Raw genomic sequence first — 27,132 nt, 5'->3', positions numbered from 1 at the left:
AAGATCAGTCTGCTCATCAGCAATGCAAGCCCAGGTTGTAACACATTATCCCCCCAAAAATCCCAACAGAATGAGGCGCAGCAAATGCCTAATGCACCCAAAGGGATGAAAATGTTGCACATTAGTGGGTGTAACTACTGACTGCATTAGCTCATTGTAACTACACTTGAGTTTGGCAGTTGGTGAGACCCAACATTGACTATTCAATGCATTTGACTCTGGTTGGTTGTTCCCTGGCATGGACACAAAGCCATCGTGTTCTAAGATGTACCAATACACACATTTTAATGCTTTTTATTACTAATTGACTATCTGAAGAAAAATGAAACATTTTTACTCTGCTGCCAAATTTACCTAAAATTACTTGTTTGTATTTAGAATCACTTCCTAGTTTTCAGTTACTGCAGCAGAATGCTTACACAAAACCACCATTGCTTTCACAAATGTATTTAATTTATCTCAGCACATTATCCCTAACTCAAACTCATCAAAACTTCCTCCTTTGCCATGGCAAGCATTACTGATCTTTGGTAAATCTGCCCAGAAATACCTGTTAGTTCTACAGGCAGCAATTTATCAGATCCCAAAGGCTACACTGAGGCCAAGGGAAATATTTTATAGTGGAAGAGGAAAAATTGACTGTTAGGGCATCTGGCGATAATGTCACCATCCAACACACACCTTTTTAGTGCCTGAGATTAACCCAGCTTTGTGTCTTATCAGATGTGGACCATGTTTGGTTCTAATTTACCTGCTGATGCAGTAACTAAAAAGAGAACTTTTATATCATTTATAACCAGCAAACGCTACCATAGGCGCTGTGCCTTTGCATTTGAAAATGTGGAAATCAAACTGATTTAAACATACTGCTTTCTCTGAAAACTTTCTGAAAGGACAACATGGAACACAGACAGCAGAAAATACCCTGAAGATTTGTAAAAGCTCATTTTAAACAGGCTACTACCTTAGTCCACAAATAGTTTCAGTGCTAAAAGACCTGAAACAATCTGAGAATGTGTGATATGTGTGGGCAGGTAAGTGCAGGTAATGCAGTAACAGAAAACAACAACATCACCCAGGTTGTAAAGAAAGATTTGCTTCTGTTCAAGAGAAAGCACTCACCGCAGGGTTGACTCACAGCTTTTATTTACACTTGTCTACAGAATCAGTTTGCCTTACATTTTATCTAAGCCCAATGAAACCTTAATTTTCCTTTGCCTGTAGCCTATCGTGTGCTAAATTTAAAAACTTTCACCTGTTAAGTACGGCAACAATTTTAATACAAAGCACGAGGAGAAAACCAAAGGCTAACAACATAGCATCTAGATCTGATCTTTACAATTTAGTAGTTGGACTTGGAAGCTGTCAGAGGCACAGTTACAAACTAACCTGCTCTTGTGCAATCTACATACATTTAGCATGGAAATTAGATAAAAAAGAAAGCACTAAAGAAGAAACTGCAGAGCACTTTTTTTCTGCAAAACGATTATCAAAATATTTCTACACCAAAACCACTTTGCTTATAGACCAGTCCAAAAGAAAGTTCTTAAAAAAAAAAAAAAAAAGCAGAACGTAGTTTTCAAATTTTGCTGTTTGTTTTTGTGCAGTTCATTTAAAAAAAAGCAGCGGTCAAATATGGGTTTGGAAGTTTTACTACTGAAATAAAGAGATATATTGCTGTTTGCTTGCTTATAAAGAAGAGTTTTCCTTAACATACTTACCTTGTGATGGCACTGAAGATACTTAAACCCTTCTTAACCAAACAGAGCTCAAGAGAGACCAAGGTTTAATGGGATATTGCTAGTAAAATAGATTCAATAAAGCATTTTAAGCCATAAATTATGTTTAAGGAAAAAAATGACTGAGGAAGAACACATTTAAGATGTCAGAACTTTCTACACAGTTTATTAGTTTTCATTTTAAAATATAAATAAAATTCAGATACCTTGAAAATATTAAGTCAGCCCCCAATGAATTTTAAAGCCGGCCTGCAGAAGCTTCACGTGATTCCAAGGAGCCAGTTCTACACTCCTGCATCTCAAGGGCAGCTCCTAAATGATCCTTTTGCTAGAAGGATCGCAGAGTCCTGGTTCCCTGCATGCGAGATACCGCAGCCAGAACCCGCTGCAGAAAGGGCACTGTCCTGACTGCAGGAAACCATCTCTACAGCCCAAAGAACCAAGTCTAATGTGCTCTCTGCAGCACCATACCATGGCCTGGGTATTTCACAGCTATTGTGCACTGAGCGTAGCTAAAGAGAGGGGCGTCCAGCTACACTTCAACACAGAAAAATAACAAATACTTAGACCTAAGTACTCACTACGGTTGTGGAGTGGGTAGCACCGGCCTACAGCTACGCTCATCTCTTGTGGTCCCACACGAGCTCCACCAAACAAGCTCCGGAGCTGGATGTAGAAAGCTCATGGGTTCTTCCAATATTCCTCAGATACTTGTCATTGTCACACGAAGAGCAGAGCTGTGTCAGAACAGATCCAACCTGTGCCTGCTCACACGCGTCAGAGCCGGGAGTTGAGTAACTGAGTCTTTAAAAACAATAAAAACCCCCTTACTCCAATACAAGCACTTCACAGTTCCTCTGGGGAGTTTATGGCTTAAAATGCTACCTCAGGTTTTGTTTCATGACTGAACAAAGCTGCAGTTTTCCAGAAAGCAAGGACAGACATGCACCTCTACTAGCAGATTCAGCACTTCTGACCAAGTAAGACACCAAATTCTTAAAAATGTCTCATGCACTGACTGGAATTTTTTTTTTTTTTTAAATGTGAGCTTTACTGCATTATTTCTTTTTAGAACTTGTACGGGAACCAGAATGGGAAGATCCAGATGATGATCTGCGGCGTCTGTAAGATATAAACGGAGAAAGCATGCAAAGAAGTAAGTCGCAATTAATTTTGGCATCCACTTTGAGTAGTCTGCATCCTACAATAGCTGGAAGCCAAGTATTTCTGATAGGGGCCTTCTAAGAATATAGAAATAGATAGAATATTCTGTAGAATACAGAAATAACTAAGCTCATGAATGTGAATACTGAAAACTAAATTTAATACTGAAAGCAGAATACAATTTCTAAATGCAATCTTTACTAATGAGAATAAATCAGTAAGGTACAGCTTAACACTTTCACACACTGCAAGAATGGTGAGCTGGGTCTTTCTATGGACACGCTCTTAGTGGGAGGAGGTTTCATTGGAGGGAAAAAAAAACTGGCAATTACAGAGGTTTTAATAGGTAGGAATAGTAGGGGAGGTGAGAAAACTACTTTTAATATCAGGATAACTGATCAGATTCAATTATTTCCCAGTCCTTCAGCAAAAAAAAAAAAAAAAAAAAAAAAAAAAATCACACATTTAAATACACCCATTCTTATTCTACATAAACCCAAACCTTTCGGGTGACCGTGATCTCGATCGTCTTTTTTTGCGATCACCAGATGAAGAAGATCTAGAACGACTTCGCTTCTTGCTTCTCTCGGGAGAAGATGATGAACGAGAGCTTGAGTAAGATCTTTTTCTCGGGGTGGAAGACCCCCTGTAGGACCTGGAGCTGGATCTTTATTGATTAAGAAATAAATCAGATTTAATTCTGGTATAATAGAGAAAGAACAAAGAAAGAACAAAAAGAGACAGTTTCCATGAACACTCACTACTCTATTCACATAAGCCTTTTATCAAACAAATTTGTAGATGCTTTAATACTTACTCCTTAGTTATTTGTCAATAAAGACTTTCACTGCTGTGGTAGTTTTCTTAATAAATTTTGCTAAATAGTGTTTCCAGAATGACGCATTTTGACAAGGAAGTGACAGGAGACGGGGACGGGAAGTACCTACGCAAGGACCTTTCTCGGTAATTAAATTCAAAGCATAATGGTTTGAAACCCACAGGTGTAACACTGATTTAACAATGTTTCGCTTCACATTAATGGATATTTCACACTGGAAATTTGTCAAGTGATTTTGATCTAACCAGAATAGTAAAAACCCTCAGAAGATGTATTTACAAATCTCAAAATAAAACTGGGTAGAGAGTAAGACCTTCCACAACCAAAATATTAAAAAAACCCTCTTAGAATACAGTCACTTTGGCATTTAAAAAAAAAAAAGAAGCAGCTTCACTTACAAGGATTCAAAAATCACTTTGGTTATTTTAAAAAAACCAAACACTTGTGGGAAAAGTAATAGAGCTAGAAAGTCCTCAACTGTAATTTCAAAAATGTCTAAAAACACCTACCAGCTAGTTTTTGGTTTTTGTTTTTTTTTTTTTTTTTTTCAACAAGCCAGATATTTACAGACCCACCACCACAGTGTATGTTGTCGGTAAAATGCTGTCAGGGCTCTCACTGCAGCCACCCCAATGGTCCCATTTCTCACAAGCCCACATGTTGCGGGCCGCCGGTGTGTGTCGTGTGGCACCAGCCGTGAACCCAGCTCAGCGTCTGCTGAGGACACAAACACCCTTCTTTTCTTCCTAAAAGCAGGGACTCCATCTCACGCTGATCCTCACGGGACAACCCACAGCACGTTTCTGCCACCAAATGTCTTCCCAACTTCAATTTCTTTTCCTGAACACAGGTTTAAGATTCTCTTCATTCCACCGCAAAGGGAAAGTCCTGCCACAGGACCTCCGTGCAAGGACACCTCAAGGAACTGGTACAGTTTTGTGACACTTCCCCCTGCAGCTCCATAACCGCTATACGGCAAACACCAGCCAGCTCCAACTCCTGTCAGATTCTCACAGGGTTTACTATCAATGTGTTTATCCATCCCCCCGCATTCTAAAGACAGCGGCCGCACTATCTAGCGGAAGTTAGCTACGGTAGATAAGTTATCATTAAGCACAAACCCACAACTATTGCGTATTTTCTAACGTTCTTCCACATCAAGTAGCCAAAGCGGAAACAGCAAACACAGCACAAGTGACTGGAGTGAGCAAACACGCATTCAAATTCTTCTTCTTTCCAAGAGATGGTCTGTGGCATCCACTCATCTAATTTAGATCAGACTTAACTCTTCAACCGCAACCTCGCACTGTCAAGAAATACATCTGTGGTGGTAACTACCTCGTGCAGAGATCCCAGGAATTCTGACTTCCGAGATAAAAATGAGTTAATGTTTTTTGACCGGCACAATTTTACAATGGAATCAACAAGCGGTTGGTTCTTCTGCTCTTTTTTCTCTCTGCAAGCAGAGAGTGCTACCTCATTCACCTTGATTTCGACCCACGAGATCTAGACTGTTCTCTGGAACTGGAACGAGATCTTGATCTGGAACTGGAAGAACTTCTTGAGTGGGACCTGAAACAACACGAAGATATTCTTTCCAGTGTCTGCCTCGTATTTAGCAGAATAACTGCACTGTTAGCAGCAAAGACAACAAGGCATCAGTACCACTAAACAAGTGACAATGTCCTCCTACCCCCAGTATCACCATAGTACATTTTAAAACAGAAGTGTAAACATGTAAGATGATGCATTAAACATTTATAAAAGTCAGCTTTGCATTACTTTTCCTATAGCACAGAAGTTAAACAGGATTGCAGTTATTTGGCAAAATGAAACAACTGCGTGTCTATTAAGTATTTCATGAAATCAATGCCTCATCTTTTAATTTGTGCCTTAACTTGAAAACCATCAGTTTATTTTCAAAGCAGAGTAGTTAAGAGCATTAAGACCAGCGAACTCCAACTCTCCCCAAGTAAGTTCTCACAAGCATTTTGGAAGCAGTTTCAAGTTAAGTAGTAATTAATTCTTGACAAAATTCAGACATACCCAACACTATTTGTAACTAGTCAAAACTATTTTCAAATTTTTCATGTCAATGGATTTTCTTTAAGGCACAAACCACAAGAAATGTAAAAATGGTAGCAGACTTCCAGTAACCATTGTAGATAGAAGGCATTGCAAACAAATTCTAAAAGCATTTTCAGGAAAAATATATTATACATGCTGTCAACCTCCCAGTTTATATTGTTACCATGTCTTTTTCATTTTACTGTGCAAAACAAAAGCAGTATGAACACACATTAACTAGAAAATCCATTTAACTTTTTAAAAAACACAAAGTATCCACAAATGGCACATGATATTACCCATTAATTATCTGTAGCTAGAAGCAAAAAGTTCAACAGAAAGTTGAAAGAACCCCAGCAAATTTCAGTTAGGACAAGCTACTTCATACTTCACTGTTAACAATCGTGCATTAGTGAACAAAGCTATGGTCGGATGAAGTTTTTCTCTCCTCTTTGACCTTCCCAGCCCTAAACCTGAGAACTGCACTCAAATATATCCTCCCATGAGGCGGCACAGCCACCTTCACCCCTCCCTTCGTTACAGCAACGGCTACCAGCGGCCAGCTCAGCCCCTATTCCATGGCCAGCTCAGTCCCTATTTCACACTGTCCTCCCTGGAACCAGGCAGCAAATCCTCGTCTCAAGGCAGAACTGACAGAGGGGTGACGCTGCCAACAGGGGTTGGGAAGATTAATTTTCCAGAGAAGAGGCAGCATGAAAAACAGCACGATAGCAATGGGGAGAAAGACAAAACAGCTGTTGGCTGACGTGTGGTTAGTACAAGGGTTTGCAGGATTCGGGCAGCGATCACAGCGCTGAGAGCAGAGAGGTGCAGCGACAAGGCTTGGAACATTGGAAGAAACTTGGACTTTACATATATGAACTTTGTGTATAAACCTATGAGCTAGTACCAAATCTGAGGTCTCAAACCTATCAGTATCATCCTCGTCTTAGTTGTACGGCAGCTAAAAAGCTACAACATGATTTACATCATATGATTACAAAACATTTCTTGAATTGTTCATATATTACTAAATATAATAATAATGTGAGATCTTACATCTACCCAGTAGACCTTTTTTGTGGCCCCACGATCAATATAAACCTTCATTGTAATCCTGACAACATTGCCACTGTACTTAGTTTGATGGCAAGTGACAAAGCTCTAAGGTCAAGTTTCTTCTCTCTATTTCTGGGATATTTTCCACTCTGTCCTTTCCCTGAGCCTGTCTGGACTGCAGCATCATAGCCCTTTTATGCCATCTCCTCCTACTTTAACAATCCCCCCACTTCTGCTTCTCTGCTCAACATTGCTAAAAACAGTTCATTCTTTTAATCACTTCTTGGCCAACAAGCCTAAAAATAAAAATTAACTTACATTTTAAAAGGTATTTGAAGGATTCAACTGAAATATCAACTTAAATTCACTAAAACAAGCAACAAGACATATGAAGCCTTCCTGCCAAGGATTCACAGAGGGCAGAACAGAACATTAACTACCTGTAGAAATTCTGTACATAACATTGTTAACATTATTAAACTAAAACTGTAAGGCAATCAAGAAAAAAAAGTAAATAAAGAAGTTAGATACTGACATTTTGCCTGGCGTTACCCTTGACCTGTACCCGTTTACCTGGACCTAGACCTTGAGCTTGAGTGAGAGGATGAGCGCGATGAAGATCGGGAGTGGGAAGATCGAGACTTAGAGCGACTGCGTCTATTGGATTTCTTTTTCTTATTAGTGTCCTCTTCTTCACTGGCATCAAGATTATATTTTGAAAGGTCAGCATCATCTTCGTCCTCATCCTGAAAACACACAGATATACAAAAAATACTTTATCTTCAGTTAGTGTTTTGTACTTATTCTATGGTTGATTTTGTGCTTTATTTTTTAAGCTTTGAAAATATTATTGTTAGTGCATCAATGAGATCCACAAATTTTAAGAGTGAAGAGTGAGTAAAAATTTGTGGTTCAAAGCAAACTAATAAAAAGTCTGTAATAACTTCATCTGAAGTCCCATTTTCTGTTATTTCCTGAAGTTAATGAGAACAATAATTTTTACCAATTACTTTAAATGAGTGTCTCGAAGACTTTTGAGACCCAAAAGCTAAAACCTGAGCACAATTCTGCAGCCATGTTTCATACACAGAATGCGGTGACTGCTGTGTGAAAATCAGCACATACGCATGTCTCTGCGGGACTGCTACCCAGAGAAGGTCACGTATTCCAGGAAAGATGAAAAAGAGGTCTCAATAATTTTATAAAAAAATAAATCTGATGTGGTTTTAAAAGACGGAGAGTAAAACTCAAGAGCATTACCTTTAAATGGTAACTACACAAAAAAGATTCCAAGTAAAGATCTCAGAATTTTTGATCCTTATCTCAGATAAGCTTATAATTCTTGATGGTTTCAAAAAGTGAGACATCTTTGAATGGAGGTATTTGGAACCAAAGAGAGCTTGTGCCCACCCTTTACAGACGCTGCAGGCACCGTTATTCTGAAAGCTACTCCTTGATGGTGCTCCAAAGGCAGCGAAAAATACAGACCAAACCTTACCTACTGCCAGTAAACAGTACTGTAGTAATGATTAAAAAATAACCGCTAGAAAAATAACAAATAAACCATGCTACCTCATCCAATTTATATTTGGAGAGATCTTCATCCTCATCCTCCTCATCTTCCCCTTCAGATTCCTTATCTTCCACTTCCTTCAGGATAGACGCAGGACCAACAGCCTTTCCTCTATACTTTTTCTTTTTGCGTCCAAACTAAGAAATTTTATTCCATTAGTACATGATTTAAACAAAAGTAATTTCCAACTGTACATTTTGATAAAACTTTGATAAGAAAATAAGTGCACATCAGTTTCAAATAAGATTTTGCTCTAAGGGAAAGGGAAGCGCCACGAAACATCAATTAGCAACACAGAAGCTTGGCTGAGATACAATTGGTTTCAAAAAAATTCATGGAAATCTGAACAAACCAGTATTTCATGTTTGTGTCTACAGGTTTATCTTTATGTAACAGTGTTGAACATCTGGCTGAAAAGAATACGCGTATCCCTGAAGGCAGCTCCCTCAGAAGTTTAACAAACTCAGCCTGTAGCAGTTTAATTTGAACTCATTCTTAGTTCTAGCCCCCAAAAGACACAACAGGCGCATTCACTTTCAGTTCCAAAATTTTATGCTTGAGCATTTAACAGAGAGACACACCACAACGTGTTTCTGACCAGCACAAACGTGTGTCCCCTAAATGCATCGCACAGCACGTGTCTCCAGAGTAAAACCTGGGCCTGGTCTTACCTCATCATACTCCCCGTCTGACTCTTCCCGTTCTATATATTCAACGTTCTCTCGTTCGTTAAATCCTCCTCCATATCCTTTAAAAAGTGGTAAAACAAGACAATTGCTTGAGCTGCACCCAATTCAGGTACAGTAAGCACAAAGTTTAGAATAAACTTTCACAGAGGTGCTGGAAGTTTCCGTGGATTTATGAACATAAGCCATAAGAATACAACATGATTTCAAGAGGAATAAAAGTTGTCCCCACACACGTTAATTAAATATAGTTCCTCAGAAACCTAATGGAGAAAATGGATTAAGACACATAAACAACACAGAAGCAATGGTGTTTAAAAGAATGAAAAATATCAAAATGAGGATTTTAGCTGTGCTGAGCAACACACACAGCTGTACATCTGTTATCAGGGAGCAATAAAAGCATCCTGCAGTTGCACAGAATTGTACAACAGTCAAAATTTGCCTTAAGATTTTTTCTATTCCTTTTTATCCCAAGTGGCAAACTCAAATGGCTTGCTTTAATTTCAAGTAACTTCGTAATTTACTGCAAATGCGTGCAACACGCTGGGTGCCCTGCACACAACTGCAAAGCTACTCTGAAGTACACCAGAACTTGAAAAAATAATAGTTTAAGAAATTAATTATATGGAATAGAATTAGGTATTATTCTTTAATATTCTTACAGTACTAAATAGCAATATTAAAAATATTGTTTTTCCTTTCAAATAATAAGCTCTGTGCTCTTTCCCACTCTGCTTTTATATATCTGCATTAAAGTTACACTCTGTGCGTTAATTTCTCTGCCTGACCCGGTTTGCAGCGGTAACAGTACAGATGCTCTGGCCGCGCTGTAAGGATGATATCGCTGTCCTGGTTACCGCTGGGTTCATTGTTAATGCAGGAGATTAAAATGCGTCACAGTTTGACCAAACCTCCAGCCTCATTAAGAGATCAGAGCCTAAGTACACAGGCTCCACGCACCATTTGTGTGGCTGCTGAGTCCTCTGCGGACAGGCACTACGCACACACGACCTCTTCAAATTTAATGAAACATTGTGTTACTCCTCCCAAACGTCTTAGTATCGAAACCAAATATCAAGGCAGTTTAAGCTGAATGTTCGCTGGCTTTCCCAACGAAACCATCGCACACTTTACACGCTGCTAAAAGTCATCATGCTCAAGCACCTACGCATTTATCTGCACATGAAAGATCCATCAACTCTGCTAGTTCTGCTGGAAAACAATCCCTTTAATTACATTAGATCAACTTATAAAAAAGAGCTTCTCTTATAGTAATTTGAGTATTTTAAAACCATTTACATCTCACCTGTCCTCTCCTCCAGTTTAGCGTACTTTGGGGTATTACACATGTTACATTCTGATCTTCTGGCCCAGTTCACATTACCACATCTTCAAAGGCAAAAATAACAAAACAGAAATAAGAAACAATTTATTACACACCAAAAACTTTAAATGTTGAGGCAACACTTCTAAAAAGAAATCATAAAATGTATTTGCCAGTTGTGGTGGTGATCTGCAGCCACCAGCACAACACAATTAACCCCAGGGCCAACAGTCGTGTGACGCTCTGAGCTTGGAAAGACACCACAACTCTGAATTGAAGGGACTCCTTGGACACTGGCCCCTCTCCTGCTGCAGAACAGAGCGAACCAAAACACAGCCAAGTTTGCGGAAAAAAAAATTAAAAATCCAGGTTTCCCTAGTCAGTCATCTTACTCAATCATCAAAAACCTGAATTCTTTAAAGCACTCGAGAAAATCTGAAAAGCACCTTTCAAAAAAATCAAAGGATTTTATTATTTAATCTTTTCCTAATTTAGATTTCAGTATTCTCCACTGATGGCCTGGAGAAACATCTAAGAATTTAACTATGTGCTAAACTTTTGCTACTAAACATTTAGTGAATGTTAACAGTAAAGTATCATCCAGCAATGAAGTCGTTACTTCCATTTACCCATTTCTTCTGAACTTGAAAAGTGTCTCAGCTCATCAAAGAAAAACAAACTTTTATCTCTTTAGTCTTGATTTTCCAAAATCTTTCTCCAGCCATGTTAATTTAGTAACTGCCATCCAGCAAACTAAAATGGAAAAAATCCTCACAGCGAAACAGCATCAGTAGAACAGCTGTGAGTTTTCATCACTCCTCTCTCACCAGTACAACTAAATCTACACTGAGAACACTGAGTATCCCACTGCAGACATGCTGTGCGGCTCCGAGAGGATGCTCTGCGGTTCTCAGCAGCCCGTACGTTTTACACTGCCAGTCGTTCGCGCTGAAGAGGCCCCGGCTCTTCTCAGCAAGCGTCTTTCCTATTTCAGTCCCTCCCGCTTTCATCATTTTGGCTTCCGTCGTTTTCTCTGGAAAAGTAAACAGAAACAAAAACCAAGCAGTTAACCATCTTGTTAAAAAAACCCCATAGAAATAGAGGAGAAAAAGACATTTAATCTCAGACACTCACCTCTTCCGCATCTGTTACAGCTGGTTCTTCTAGCAAAGTTAACATTCCCACACCTAAAAATAAAAAGAGAAGGAGGGCGGTGGGTAACTGAACGCTGGAAAATGCCCACACACGAGACTTAATAAAAACGCCTTTATACTTAAAACTGAATTTGCACCCGATTAAAACACGACGTTTCTCAGGCCGTGTCCGACTCCGGGACGGACTGAGGAGCCCGGAGCTGCGGAACCTCCAGGGCAGCTCCCCCGGCCCAGCCCGCTAGCGGGACCCGCCCGGCCGGGCCCAGCGAGGGGGGAGCCGCGGATCCCCGTTGCCTGGCGCTGCCCCGGACCGGTCCCGCCCCGCAGCTCGGCCGCCCCGTCGGCCCCACTCACTTCTTGTCGGGACAGATCCAGTCCCCGTCGCTCACGCGGAAATTCTTGGTCGACATCTTGGACTCCGCCGAGCCCAGCGCCGCCGCCGCGCAAGAGGACCGGGGTCCTGCGCCGGTCAGGCTGCCCAGGCCCCGCCTGCGCCCTGCTGCTGCAGCGAGGGGGGCAGCCGCCGGGGGTGGATTTTGGTCAGGCAGCGGCTCGGACGCCTCAGCTCAGCAGTGGGAAGAGGAGGCGAAGGAAGGCGCGCCCCCTAGCGGGCCGGCGGGATGCGCATGCGCAATGCGGCTTGCGGGGGCGATCGTGGGCGGGCTGGGACCTGAGGAGAGGGGCTGCCGGGGAGCCCCTGAGCCTGTGGGGGAGCCCTTGTGTCTGATGGGGAACCTTTCTGGCTGTTGGGGAGACCCTCTGTCCTCCAGCCTTGGCGGGGTGAAAGTCCCTCGTGTACGAGCTCATTTGTTCATGTTCATTTTCTTCCAACTGTTGCTGTGTGGCTCTGTCACCCAGAAGCCCCTGGAGACAGAACTTCCCAGGCTCCTCGGGGAAATCCATGTGTGAATCCGTATCTGTACACCTTCATGAGCAAAACAGACAGAGAAACCCATCAACTGCTGATATATAATAAAAAAAAAAAAAAAAAAAAAGGCCTCATTTTCATAGCGCGCTCAAAGCTCAGGCTGGCTTCTCTGTGATGATGCCCGAACAAAATCCCCATGAAAACATGCAGAGGGTTTTTAATATAAAAAAGACAGAGCTTCAGTATAAATGTTAGAGAGTTCAAGTAAATCTGTTGTTTAAAAATCAAACACCCTCTTACGATTTAAAAGCCCCTGGGTGGTTTGTTGGTGGGTGGGTTTGACCCCTTTGCCTTGTTCTCTTGGACTGGCCGCGATGTGCAGGCCCTGCTGCTCCCAGCCTGGCCAGCAACACCTCAGCACTGCTTATTTATAGCAAACCTTACTTTCCTGGCAGTTTTTAGGCACCTTCCCTCCCACATCCTGTGGAAAAATCACCTGGAATCTGGTTGCAGGGCTGGTTTTTGTCACGTCTCCTCTCCAGGTCATGAGATGACAGTGTTACGGCTATTTATTTATAAAAAAATACAAACCAGTGTGAGTGCACTGGAAAAATGTGTTAGGGCATCTGCTGCAGAGGATTGTGTAGAAATTCACGGTTATGAAATGTCCATAATAATCAGAAAGGACTAAACCTGCATTTTCCAGCAGCCAGAGGAGGTCCCAGGTGAAGGGCTGTGCTGGAATTCTGAACAAGGGCGGTGAAAAATCCTGATTTCTCTGCCCCAGAGTCAGAACATTCACTGCCTCATGGGTGGACAGCTGCCAAATTTAAAACCTCAATTAGCAATTTTTTCTCCAAACGACATTCCTTTATGGCACTAAATAATCAGCCTAAACTTAAATGAGTTATCAGAGTCTTAGCGCTGTAGTAGATGGCAATGAATCTTCCATCACTTTGTCAGCACTGATCTTTAAAATGAAGTAAATAAAAAAGAGCTTGAAAAAAGCTGTAGAATCCTGTTGCAGCCCAGGAGGATTTGCTCCTGGCACCAATAAGGTTTAATCCAGTACAGCAGGTGGCACTTCAGGAACATACATTTCTCCAGGCACTGTTGTTGGAGCAGATTAAAAGCCTGCTTTTTAAATGGAATTCAGGGGGGACATTTAAAATATCAACCTATTGATAACTCTATTAGAAAAAAAACAACGAACCATCACTGTCAGTGTGCACGATTTGCACTGGAAATCGAACGCAAGATGATTTTAAGTTGCACATGGTATGGAACAAGGTACATCAGGATCATGTCGTATATCTCAGTGTTCAGACCTCCCCCAAGCAGGACTTGTCTGCGGTCACCTGCCTTTTCCTGCACAACATGTGCCACTGTAACCAAAACCAGAACTTGGCCCCTGGAGGTTCACTCATTCTTGTGTGGTGTCAGGGAAAACCCTTTCATAATTAATAGGGCTATCAGTCCTGAAGTGTATTATCAGAGAGACAAAAAACATCCAGACCTAAAGAATAAATTAATTCATGCTGGAAGGTTTTCTGCATCTGTAATAGCCTTCTGCTTATTAGAAAATATTGTTCAAAGCTCATATGTTAGAAGAAAATCGATATCTGTTGACTTTTGTAAGAACTTGGTTGAACTTCAGTGTGTTTAGGAGAAGCATTGCCCTGAAATCCCAGGTTCTTACTGGAATAATTGTGAATTCTTGAGCATGCTTCCAGAATTCGAGTCTCTCTCCTGTTGGTGGCTGCAGAAACACCAAAGAAGGGGCAGAGCCTGTGCAGATTTCATGATCTCCACGTGGCTTCTGTCCAGATACAAGGGTCAACTTCAACAGAACAAAACTGAAAATGAGCTCAGAGGATACCTCTCTTTGTCTTGAACAATAAAATCCTCCTGCTGTCCAGCCCAGAAAAAAAGACAAAAAACAACACTTATTGATGACTTCAAGGACCAAGATTTGTTTATAATCCCTGGTTTTCACTTCAGGGAAATGAAGACATGCCAAACTTACTTTTTACGTTACAAAATGGAAGAGAATACGTGCTGCTTTAAAAATAGAGGCAAAACTGCAGTTCACCTGTTAATAATTTCAGGCTTAAATATTTTAAAAGTTACTAAAATGTAAAAATATAATGAGAAGAATATTTAAGTGGTGCTTGTTTCCTGCTGAAGGAAATGTCCTGGTGGAGTCTCAGGGCAGCAGCTGCACCCAGAAGTTTGAGGTGATGAACCGTGTTTTGAAAACACGACCTTTCCCTGTCTGGGCAGAGCGATTGCTGCTGCAAGTCCCCTTTGTTCAATTTACTTCAAAAATGGACATATTAAAAGCTGAAAAGCCAACCGGGGGCCGGGAAAAAAAAAGTTTATCCTTTCATTTGTGAATAAAAGCAAAGCCCAAGTGGACAAGATCTTCTACAGTCTGGAGGTACACTGTGACCAGACACAATCTGCTGTTCAGCTCAGTGACTCTATAGGATATTCCCTTTATTTAATAGTTATGCTTAAAAGTTTTTAACATCCTGATCTTCTTTCCTGTGTTTCTTACACAAAGCTTTGTTTAAGTATCTACTCCCCATTTCACAGTAGCTTATGAACAATATTATTGGATTCCCATTTCTATCACAATACATTTTGGCTTCAAATGTGGGTAAGGAATTTATGATAACCAAGTAAATGAGAAATACATCACCCATCATTTCAACATAATGAAACTGAACAGTTGAGGATGAAAAAAATTCACAAAAAACGATTTAATTGGCCTGTCTCTAGACAGCGAATTCCTACCAACAAGCCCTGCAAATCAGTTTTCCTGGGGAAAAACGAAGCGGGACGAAGGGCAGCAGATACAGGTCAGGTAATTAAATGGAGGTTGTCTCTGCTTCCTCCTCCTTCGCTTGGGTTCTCACCTCCCTGCTAGTGTGACACCCATGTGGCATGATCTTGATTAAACGACTTGAGGCACCGAGGTTTTTAAGCATCACTTTAAAGCACTTCATACATTGTTGATCCTTTCCAAGATATAATAATGATAATAATAATAATAGCTTCAGATCTGTGAGTTAAGAGTGCAGTGTGCTTCCATCAGGTGAAATCTAACTATTATGAAAACCTATTTGTGTTGATGCAATTGAACACACACTAAATTAGACTGAGAAACAGTGTTTGACTGTTTTTCAAAGCGCGACACAACTTGACAGATACTTGTTTAAACAAGAAACAGTGAAAATGCGGTGCCTGTGTTAAAACGTGGAAATGCTGTAAACCATTCAAGACACTCACCGGTTCGTGATTTACTCTGAAACGCCAGGGCTGCTGTACTGGGCAGCAGTTCTAGGATGTGCCATGGCATGTGCAGAGTTCCTTTTCCAAAGTCTGTGTCCATTTCCCCATGTGACAGATGTTTGGCAGTCGAGTTTTTCAAGACCTGATGAGTCCGGACACATCGCTCAGGCTGCCATGCTTTCGGAGGAAAGATTTACTTCAACGTGTGACCTTTACAGGATGTTGGACATTGCTTGTCATTGAATAATTTAGTGTGCAATGGTCCTATTTGTGCATATTAGAATGATAATTAATTTTTTCCCTAGGATCATCACATCATGAATACATACTCAGTTTATGAGTCACCAGAGGTCACTGTTTTTTTGCGTACTGTTCCGCTTGTTCACTATTTAAGACTTTCATATTTGATTTCCCCCTTCAAATTCTGATACCTTGCACGTGGTCTTAGTTGAGTTTATTTTTTAATCATTTCAGCTCAATTCTCTAAATACCAAGGTAATTCGGAATACTTAACAGGTCTTTCAGGTGACTTTTCATTTTCTTGTTGATTCAGTCTGGACCGCATCTCCTTGGCCTGTGCATCCGCGTGTCCCCAGCCCTGGTCACAGGCTTTTCTCACCTGAAGGTCGATACCTGGATGTTCCCCTCCAGCTTGGAGACGCTGGATGCAGTGAAAGGAGCTTTCACATGACATGTGCAAGTTTTGTTTTCACATAAACCTTGTAGATTTTTTGGAACTTGGTCTGTTATTTGCTGTTCTGCCACATATTAACTATTTTTCCATGGCATTGATAAGCCAGTAGTGGGAAATCCTTTGGTTAAAGAGTGTGTGAAACCACCTCAGCTTTCAAGGGAGAGGAAAGTTTTTCCGTTGCCTTGACACCTTCCTCATGTGCTTTGCTCATGGCCCTTCACATCCACCAGCAGTAATTTAGAGATAACGTGGAGTTTCAACAGTCAAATGTGCAGGGACGATGAAAATGCATCGTATTTCATCATTACATTTTTCCTCCAAAACAATAACAATCTGTTCTCTCCCTGAGCGCTCGGCGCTGCTGACAACAGCCTTTCCTGCAATCAGAGTCATGAGATATATGTGTTATTTTCTCCAGGAAATTTTACCTGTCAGACAGTTGTTTTAGTTCTAGTGCTCCTTCTCAGAAATAAATAAGGGCTCATGATATACTTCACTCTTTTGACAGGAAAATCCAAACATGTATTTGTCCACAATTTAGTTGATATTTGCAATGCAGGTTAGGATTTGCTTTTACAGTCACAGGAGACCTGGTTTAGATTTTTAAACTTAACCTCCAAGGCAGATGTAAAATAAAGTAATGTTTTCCTCATTATTTAGAAGTAACCTGTCCAGCAAAGCTGTGTTTCTGGGTACACGACAGGGTGCAGTTAAAAGTGACACAGTCCAAGAACTGACCCTGTATCTCCAAAACATTGGAAAAATTGCTTTTTAATGCAACAGCTAAACACTCTGTGGCTAGCTAGATCTGACAAGTAGATGTCCTAGCTGACATAGTCTAGGGATATTGGAGATTTTTCTAATCACAACTAAGGTAAATGGTCTTTAAATTTAAAATTACTATATTTTTTGCAAGATTTTGTTTTGAGCCAGTTTGGAAAAACAGTGGCTGCTGTGCCCCGGCCAAGTGAGGCTGAGGACAGCGATGGTGATTCCTTGTTGATACACGAGATGGTGAGTGATGATGATGGATGAGGAACCTCTGACTTGGAGGATTAATGACAGAATCAAGTAGTTATGAATTGGTCACAAATATGTTTAGATAGAAATTAGAAAACAGCATCTAGCCATCCAAGAATGAAAATCTGTCATGGTTTTCTAAGTAAAGTCAGGGAAGAAGGAGACTGAATGAGTTAAGCTGGAGCTTGGTAAGCTCAGGGAGAGGGTTATTTGGGGTTATTTGCTTTATCAGGGGCTGCACCAGCACAATGCTTGGGGTTCCTGTCAGTCACTTCTGCAGATCCTGGAGCAGAATTGTCCTCCTTGGCAGGAGGCGTCAAGGCTGCTTCTCTCCCTTCTCTGATGAGCCAGCTGGTGCTGATGAGCTCTGGAGTTTGGATCAATTGCAAAAGTCCTCACAACTTCCATAACTTTACATTTCACAGAACGTATTTTGCATGCTTGCCGACGAATTTATAGAGTCATTAGGAAATCTTTAGTCAATGTCCCTAAAAGTCCAGCATGGAATTCGTCCTATGGCACTTCCCTCGGTTTGCAACAGGAGACGTGCGGTGTGACAGCAACAGCCCCTTGTGAGGGGGGACCCCAGGGCCCCCCCAAGAAACTGCTCTGAGATTGCTGGATTTCTCTCATTTTCCTTTCTGTTCCCCTCCTCTTCTTCTGACCCACTTTGACACGTTTCAGGAAAGGACTGGAGGTTCCTCTCTGGAACCAGAGGAGTCTCTCAGACAAGAAAAAAAACCCAAAACTTGTCATTTATTCCTTTTTTTGGCATGTTACGGGTGCACCATGATCTCTGCAGGTTGTTATGTGAGGACACTGGCAGCTCCGGTATCTTGGTGCCTCTGGAACACACAAAAGGCATTTCCAGTCCCCAAACCTGGCGCTGTCGGTGAGTGGGGCACTGGTTGTGATGGGGACAGGGTGATGTCCCATGTGCAGGGTTTGAGGAGGATGATGCTCCTGTGCAACAGAAGGGATTACAGAGGCTTCCAGCAGGAAAAGCAGAAGACATTCTCTCTAAACCTGCTGCCTATAGGTAGGCAATGTGTTTAAGAAAAATATACATAAATAAGCCAATATTTATAATTTACAAAAGTTATATTTGAACACTATGTGGGTGAGATGCAGAATAAATAATGCCCCAAGTGACAGTTATAATTACCGTGGTTCAAAAAAGCTTATATCGAATACAAATTTGTTTGAGCAAAAGCGTTTAATGGGCAGGTGCAGCAGAAATAAAGGTGAGGAACGTAAAAAGAAGATCAAATATATATTTTTTAAAAGCCAGGTTGGACAAGGTTCATCATTTAAGGAGCCATTGTCAGGCAAAACAAGATGTGATTAACCTTTCCTGTCCTCGTCCTCCCCTGCTCTTCTTAACGCCGCGTGGTATGACCACTAATTAGCGCGTGGCTGAGCTGGTGCCCTTGCGGGGTGTTTTCCTCAGCTGTACCAGCAGCACCTCGGCAGTTCCCAGTTCTACGAGCGCACGTTTCTTTGCTTCGTCAAAACCTTTAATTTGTCTTTTCACAGATTGTTCAAATCCACAATGTTGCCTGTTTTGCAGTTCAGCATTTTCCCCTAGAAGCTTGGTGCTAAGCAGACAAAAGTGTGACTTGGTCACAGAAATAATTAACCCTTCATAACCAGTCAATTTTAAGCATTATTTTCTACTGTGTAGATGTAAATCGAATGTATTTGGCAAAGGTATCACTCACTTTGGCATTCTATCTCTCCGAACCACTGACACAGTCCATTCACACGTGTCCCAGCCGAGGGAGATGTGCCAGCAGTATATTTAAAGGGTAAGCACGAATTCCAAAAGAAACCATACTACAAGTCTTTGTACAACACTGTTTTTATCTACAGTATGACTATTTTGAGCTCTGTTTTTGTTGCTGGCTGCTGAGTTGCACTGGTTTGGGATTCTGAAGTCAGGATCAGGTTGCTGACCCCTCCTCCAGGTTCTGAGCGCTGTCCCTGCCCCTCTAGCTCATGGTTGACTTTTGCATCTCACTGAAAAGAAATAGTTTGCTCTTTCTGCAATTTCTGTTTTGACAAAACAAAATAAAAAAAGGATAAGGAACTGAATAGTCAGGAGGGTCCTCTGGGGTTTGCTGTGTCTTGTCTTCGAGGCACATTGGTCTGACCTGATTCTCAGAGTGTCCAAGGAGAACCATGAGGGTTCAGAGAATTTGTGAATTCACATGCTTTGCTGCTTACCAGACGGAACACAAAAGCAATTTTATGTCCTCCTTTTTACAGCCAATTCTGCTGCAAATTTGCACATTTCAGTGAAGACAGTCTCTCTTTTTCCGGAACATTCAATTACAGTAACATCAGACACACAAAGTCATTTCTACCAGTGTCCTATTTACAGACAAATGAGTGGCCACAAATGAGAATTCTTCCTTCCCCTCCTCTTCATTGTAGAAAAAAGCTCTTGAGGAAACATTCTTTTTCCTTAAGTTGCAATTACAAATAGAAGGAGGTTTTATCTCCCCCTAGCAGAGCCCAGGACACTCCGGTTGCCCCAGAAGAACCAGAACTAGCAAAGTGCTGCTGCTTCAATGTCCCTGGCTCCATTTAATGCAAGTAGAAATGGCTTTGGTCCTTATTCTGTTAGCAAGAGTGCTTTTTTGTTAAGAACAGACATTTTCAGTGCCATCCAAAGTCTTCGTGTAGCTATGGTTACAGTGCGGCCGTTCCCAGAGCCTCCCTGAGCAGCCAGAAATGAGAAAAACCCGAGGGACGCTGCGAAAATCATTCCCAGCAGCACAGGCTGGTCGGATATTTCCCCTCCTGTCAGCGAGGAATGAAGGTGGCAAACTGGGTTAATGCCATCATCTTACTTCTAAGCGATATAAAAAATATTTACAGCTGGAAACTTTTCCATTTAAATTACGTCCCAGGAGGTATCCAACTTAAAATCTGGGAGGAATTTCTAGAGGCATGTGCAGTTCCCCCCCAAAACTAAGCCTATCCATGTATTCCCTAATCTCCCCTCTTCACCGGTTTTTACCCTGCATGTTCATAATAATAGAATCACAGAATAGTTTGGGTTGCAAACCATCCCTCTGTATCTGGAGGACTTGAGGGTCCCCAGCTCGGCACCCCTGGCCTCGGGTAACCACTGATGCGAGGTAATGGAGACTGACAACTTCATCTTTGAGCTGTTTATCAGTTGGTGCTCTGCACATCAGGTGTCACGGGAACATGACAAGTCTTGTCAAGGAGAGAAGAGAGCCCTGTGACAGGTTCTCAATTGCATTTCTTCACCCAGCACTCCCAGCTTTAACACTACGTTAAAACAACTTCATTCATTATTCAAAAAAGAAACAAAACAAAACAGTGAGATCCTGACAAAATATATATATTTTAATCCTAAAAATGCACCCGATTTTGCATCTTGGGTGCCTTCAGAATAACCTCTCCGGGTTCATTAAGAACCATTTTATTTGTTGCCAGGGACTATGCTAAACCACGGGTCATTCTGCCAACGAGTGGGAGTCAGTCACTTGCTATGAATGATTCATGACTCAGGCTGCTTTTTAATAAAACACTCATGTTAAAATTCTACATATGCTTAGAAGGAAGAAATAAAAAATTCCTCTCTATATTTTCATTAGAATTGATAATAAATGACAAGCCGGAGATTTATTCTCTTGTACGCGTGTCCTTTCTGCAGAGGCACCGCTCTCATACACAGGCTTCACTTGGCTGCCCACCAGCCCTGAACCACTCTGTGATGCTGCTTCCATACAGACATTTTAGAGAGACGGTTAGGTCTGACTTTTATCTTACATTAAAAACATACTGAAATAAAGGAAGAAAAGGTGAAGGCTCCAGGAGGTGGCATTCATGTGCTTCTTCCCTAGGAAAAGCCACAAGCAATAGTGTCAGCAGCATGACCTGGGACTCCACTGAGAAAGCAGCTGAGCATCCTCACCAACCAACGCTCATACAAACTACACACTCTGTGTATTCACAACATGTTTTTAATAACTTGGGAGTGTTTGATTATAACACTGAGGTGCAGCTGAAGCAGAGACCCTCGCAACGCTCTCCCAGGTTTATTGGGAAAGTCCTCAGACAAACATGAGTAACAAAGCACAAGCAGCGGCAGAGCCAGGAGCTGATGCACAGAGTGTTTGTTGCCTTGCCTTGTACCTCATATGTCCCCCAAAAGTCACCTGGAGAAGGGGGATCTCCCTTATAGCTAGTGGAAGCTTCCAGGTCCAAATCCCTCCCCAAAGCTGCACCAACAAACTGTGGCGGTGCGGATTTCCAGTGTCAGGCTGGTTTGCATGGTGGTGCCGCTCAACTCTGTTGGTCTTTCCTCTTTCAGCCTGGGACATGGGAAGGCCCTTCAACTCCCTCGGTGCACGTTTGTCCCCAGTGCCATCAGTTCAGCACTGTCGTGGCAGTGATGTCCCAAGCCACCCTTGGTTTGTACTGTGGAACAGTTTATTCTGCACCTCATGCCATGCCCCTACGGTAAGAGAGGCAGGACATCAGATATGTGAGAAAAAAAAAATGCTATTAATTTTGGTAAATCTCTCTGCTGTAAGGCAAAGATTCCTTTTCTGTCCTGCACCTTCTTTTGTGAGCTTTCTTCCCCCCAAATTCAAAGGTTCTGCCCAATTACAGCAGTTGCTCAAGCACTGGTGGGGGGTTTGGTTGGGACGCTGTGGAGCTGCTCTCTGCCCTGGCAGACCTACAATTCCAGCTTTCTGCCCTAAACTGTGGGGCAAAACCCAAGTTTTGGTTGTACCTATTTACACAGGTTGGTTTTCTGCCACAGAATTAGCATCCTGCATGGGACCACAAACCAGAAATTGTTGTAGCAGGTCTCCAGTGACTCCTCGGTGAAACAAAACCTACTGTGCTTGAACCCATCCATTTAAAGCCCCAATTAACACATTGGGAGCTGCTGATCTCTTTCTCTTCACAGCTGCTGGATGATGTGGTCCAGGTCCTGTTCAGGAGCATAAGGGCAGGAGCAGATGGGCTCAATGTGCCCCAGCTTGGCCTTTACCTCAATATCTTTTGATTGAAAGACAGAGAACAGAAAATTCCTTTTATTCCCATTAGGAATCTGGAAAAGCTTGTAATCCAGTAACCAATGTTACATCTTTTTATTTTAGAGTTAAGCAAGGGAATATTAGCTGGGAATAAGCGCAGGTTTGTGGAATAACACTGTTTTCCAGACACCAGGAAACAACCTTGTTCTAAACCCATAAGATAATTTTCGACAATGCACATTGAGGTAACCATGGGTGTAAAACTGTCTAGGAATCTGTGCTTACCACATGGTGGACAAAGGTGTCTGGGGCCAATATATAGGCTAATGGCCTTATTGCACATACCTCTGCATCTTCCAGACCATGCCTCTGTTTGGACACCGGTGTCTCCTAGCCATTCAGTGGGACTGGGATGCAAGGTATGGAGAACTGTTAAATCATGCAGGTCGCTGCAGAATTGTTCATTCATGCAGGCCGCTGCAGAAAGGGTTCACCAGAAAATCAGCTTCCCTGTTCTCCTGTATTTTTAACTTTTAAGGAGATTTTTCCCTGCGAAGATTTTTTGCTTGCAAACTTTAATAGTCTGTCTTTGCCTGGATGCTGTGTTTAATTTGATTTTAGTAATGACTTTCCACCCCTCTTGCTCCAGCACTGTTCTCCAGCCTTACTCCAGATCCCCAGAGACCAAACAAATGTCCACAGATTTCTGCATGTGATCTAAACACTTTCTTCAGAGTGCAGTTTGTTGTGAAAAGAAATCTCCTGCTAATCTGTTTCAATGCTTATCTTTTTTTAAGAAGTGCACATTGTCCTATGTATCTTTTAGTTATTGGGCCTTTATTCTTTGCTCATTGGATCCAAATATCTCAGAAAACCAATTTTTATACCCAAAGAGGCTGTGGGTCTCTTTGGTTTATGTGGCAGGGTGCTGTAATGCCAATAAAATAAGAATCAAGAGTACTCTTGAGATTTAATAGCCACCGTAAGGACCAGTCTAACTCCACTGTCTTCAATAACACTGCTGAGAAGTGACTATAAAAGAAAGGTCAAGATGTTGTGCTTTGCTTGTTTAAAAGTAGAGAAGTAAATAGAATATAGGCAGATAGATATGAGGTCATTCAAAACTCATATCAAGTAACACAATGAAGTGAATTGGATGGAAGTTTCGTGGCAATCATTGTGAGGGAGATGATGCCTCTCCAAGTTGCGTGGCAACATGCTCGAGACAAAAATAAAACATCCATATGGCTTGGAAAATCTGATTTATTTCTGAGGTAAAATAGTTTTTTTTTTCTTTGTTTAAGGTTAAAGTCTCCTGAGTAAAATGAGTAAGTCCACTGACACTGGAAGAAGTTACCAAGTTTTGAATTTTTCAAGGATTTCAGTGTACAGGATTCCCACTCCTGCTGCCTCTGCACCTGACCAGTTCATTCTCAGCTTTGACCAACTGCCACAATTCCCTTTTTCAAGCTGTTCTTCCAAATCTTTGCAGTTGGTTCTGCATGAGGAAAACATGACAAGCTGCCCCTCAGGTGAACGGGAGCCACATGTGTCACTGCAGGACCCTGGTGCCACCGCTCAGCACCAGGCGTCAGCTGTGAGTCAGCTTTGCTTGCTGCTTGGAGCTGTCTTTGGGAAAACAACGATGAAAATGCCAATATTGTCCTTTTGCAGTTTGCTCCTCCAGCGAGACAACGCGGTGGCTCGTAGTGAGGGGGATGGTGGAAGCCAGGGTCAGGTCTCAATCTCACCACGGGGAGGGACAAGGTGAAGTGTGGGTGCAGGTCTCTTGGGAACAAGAGACTTGAAACTGTCCAAGCTCCTGGACGTGGTGGGTTTGCGTTGCTGTCCTCCAGCCTGGGAAGATGCGATGAACACCAGTGTTTGAGTGGTTCCATGGGAGGATCTTGTGTGTCTCATTGGTGCAACATCAATGTGTCTTTGATAACTTGGGGTGTGAATAAAGAGTGAGAAATGGTTACAAGTACCTGCAGTATGTCTTGCTGTATGGTGTAGAATCACAACATGGTTTGTGTGGGAAGGGACTGTCCCAGCTCCCCCAGTGCCACCCCTGCCATGAGCAGGGACATCTTCACCAGCTCAGGTTGCTCAGAGCCCCATCCAGCCTGGCCTGGGATGTCTCCAGGGATGGTTCATCCACCACTTTTCTGGGCAACCTGGGACAGGCTCTCACCACCCTCAGGGGCAACAATTTCTTTGCTATGTCTGTTATCCCCATGATGTGCGGGTGGGATGCAGTTGTTGCTGCTGGCGTGATGTGGTTAAAGTGAGAACTGGTGACACCTCCAGGAGGTGCCATCGCTGTGCTGTGACAGTTCCCTCCAGCCCTGCCTCCCCTTCCTTGGGGACAGACCATAAATATTCAGTACCGGATACACTGAGATGTAAAATAGCAGGTGCGGCAAATCTGTGGTGAGGATACGTTTAATGGGCAAAGGATTCAATATCTAGTGAGCAAAAAACTGTATATAAAAACCCCATCTGTAGCTTTTTACAAGATGTTGGGGGTTTGTTTTTTTTTAATTTAAAACCACAATTTATTTTAAAATGTACAGATAGTCTTGTTGTGGAAGATGGCTTTGTGCAATTAAATGGCAAAACAGATTAAAGCCATTGATAAAAATGTAAATATTTGAGTAATTTGAGGTTTCATCTGAGTACATTCAGAAGAAAAAAACTTGTCCTGTACAGTTCTTCATGTTCCATTCCCTATGGCAAAATTCTTGCTAGCAATTACGCTTTTTCTTTTGGTCTATTCGTCCTTTATTTCTGTTTCCCCCAGCTCCTATAGCTTCTTATCCTTCAAGAGCAGCTCTTTGGTTTAAGAGGAAATGCTGCCACGTCTCCAAGTACCTCAGCAGCTTCCATCGGTGTTGGTTACTGGAAAGCCAGGCCAAGTATTTCTATTTGCTTCCCATAATGCTTTCACATCACCCCCCAGTGTTCCTCTTACCTTTTGTTACTACCATTTGTAGGAATCTTGACATTTATACAGTAAAATCACAATACTTAGATCAATTTATGCTTTACAGACCTGATTTGGTTACCAAGGAAATCAATGGACATCTTGACTTCTGCCAGAAGCCTTCACGCTGACCAGATATTCCTTTTCTCTTTTAATGGCTGAAATTTCATAAACAAATCTATTTTGATCAAAAGCTACTTCATAAAGGTAATTTAACTGGCTACTTTTTGAAATGCAGCAGTCCCTGTTCAAAGCTAGAGTATTCAAGTGGAAGTCACTGGGAGGCAAAGATGGATTTACCCCATAATCTATCCATCCATCCATCCTTCCTCCCTGCCTCCCTCCCTCTCTCCTTGTGGCGGTTCTCCCCTTTTCATTTGTCAAATGAGTAAAGAACAGGGTGAATCTGTCAATCAGCCACACCCAGAGCAGTGGTACAGCTGATTAAACCTCATTCTCCGTCAAGTTAACAGAAGCTGATTGCAAAACGGGGTGGAGATTCACTGGGAAGGTCTGAAGTGACCGGAGGCAGACAGTAGATCTGCTGGAATGAGGCAAAGACCAGGGAACCACAGGGAAATACTGTGACTATCCACATTTGGGAGGAGGTTTAAACCTGCCCCTGACCTGTCTTTGATAAAAGTTGTTGTATTTCCCCAACCCATTTGCTTCTTAAGATCAAATCCCATATACTTATCTCAAACAACGATAACTGGCACTTTAAAAGTCAAATTGTCACAGAGTTTTCTGTAAACTTTATACACAAAGGACGTCAATGCCGTTGAAAGATAAGCTTCAAAAGCTTTTTCAAAATAATTCCAGTCTAAGTAAAGTCATTTCAGCTAGGAATACACTACATGCTCAACCGTTTTGCTGTGTACCTTTTTTTTAATACATTTTTTATATTTTGCTGTGTAAACTTATTTTATCCCTCATAGGTTTTTATGGGGTAAGCCTGGGGGATAGTGGGTCAGTATAGTCATGTGTGCAAAGAGCACAGTCATAATTTATGGACAAACCTACCTATTATTTAGGTACTTTTTTGTAGGCTGACTTACATTCCTATTGTTTTACAGTCGCTTTACATCAATAATGAAAATATGTCCCTCGTATCCCCCACAAAAAGCTTTGTATTTTCTGGCATGTTTGAGGAGCGGATCTGGTGTGCATCAATAACGACAGCAATAATTGCCGCAGGCTCGCTGGTGTTTATGCAGAAGAAATTTCTGTTATTCATTGCGGGCTGTCAGACGCAAGACATCATGCAAATGGAGCGGATCTCAGAAATAATTCTCGTATGGCTAGAGCAGAACTGCTAGAAATATTTGTCTTACTAAGGAGAAAATACAGAAAATGATACAGTAGCTGTTGCGAAAATAATAAATATGAACCAAGGTATTATCTACAATTGTCCGTAAAGATCATTTGATTGCAATAGCAAAGTGCTGTGTGCTTAAAGGGAACTGTCTGGGTATAACAGAAGTTCTACAGATATCCACACCATAATTAACTGGTATTATGTGTACTAATACATACTAATAATTAATGACTCTTTCAAATGAGATCACAGTCAAAGCCTTGATTTAAAAGCACATCTATTTCTCTGCGTTTTCTCGGTGACCTCTGATATTTC

The 27,132-nt window shown here is 41.7% G+C and overlaps 1 protein-coding gene across 1 annotated transcript; it reads right to left on the bottom strand.

Annotated features, from left to right (window-relative positions):
- Positions 1 to 1,129: 1,129 nt before the first annotated feature.
- ZRANB2 (zinc finger RANBP2-type containing 2) lies at positions 1,130 to 12,094 on the bottom strand. The gene is made up of 10 exons (XM_065841914.2): positions 11,962 to 12,094; positions 11,588 to 11,640; positions 11,378 to 11,486; positions 10,436 to 10,518; positions 9,112 to 9,188; positions 8,440 to 8,577; positions 7,441 to 7,613; positions 5,227 to 5,313; positions 3,406 to 3,570; positions 1,130 to 2,861 (listed from the first exon to the last, which is right to left on the bottom strand). The coding sequence occupies exons 1-10, from the start codon at positions 12,015 to 12,017 to the stop codon at positions 2,798 to 2,800; spliced, it is 1,005 nt and encodes a 334-aa protein (XP_065697986.1). The 5' UTR covers positions 12,018 to 12,094; the 3' UTR covers positions 1,130 to 2,797.
- Positions 12,095 to 27,132: the final 15,038 nt, after the last annotated feature.

The sequence above is a fragment of the Patagioenas fasciata genome, chromosome 6 (genome assembly GCF_037038585.1).
Source record: "Patagioenas fasciata isolate bPatFas1 chromosome 6, bPatFas1.hap1, whole genome shotgun sequence".
NCBI lineage: Eukaryota > Metazoa > Chordata > Aves > Columbiformes > Columbidae > Patagioenas > Patagioenas fasciata.
Note: the sequence above shows the minus strand (reverse complement) of the source record. Positions and strands in the feature narration are given on the sequence as shown.

Excerpts from the sequence above, each read along its gene's own strand:
- ZRANB2 (XM_065841914.2), bottom strand. The coding sequence starts at position 12,017 with ATGTCGACCAAGAATTTCCGCGTGAGCGACGGGGACTGGATCTGTCCC. Across the intron at positions 11,641-11,961 it reads TGGATCTGTCCCGACAAGAA|GTGTGGGAATGTTAACTTTG; the intron begins GTGAGTGGGGCC and ends TTTTATTTTTAG. Across the intron at positions 7,614-8,439 it reads CCAAATATAAATTGGATGAG|GATGAGGACGAAGATGATGC; the intron begins GTAGCATGGTTT and ends GTGTGTTTTCAG.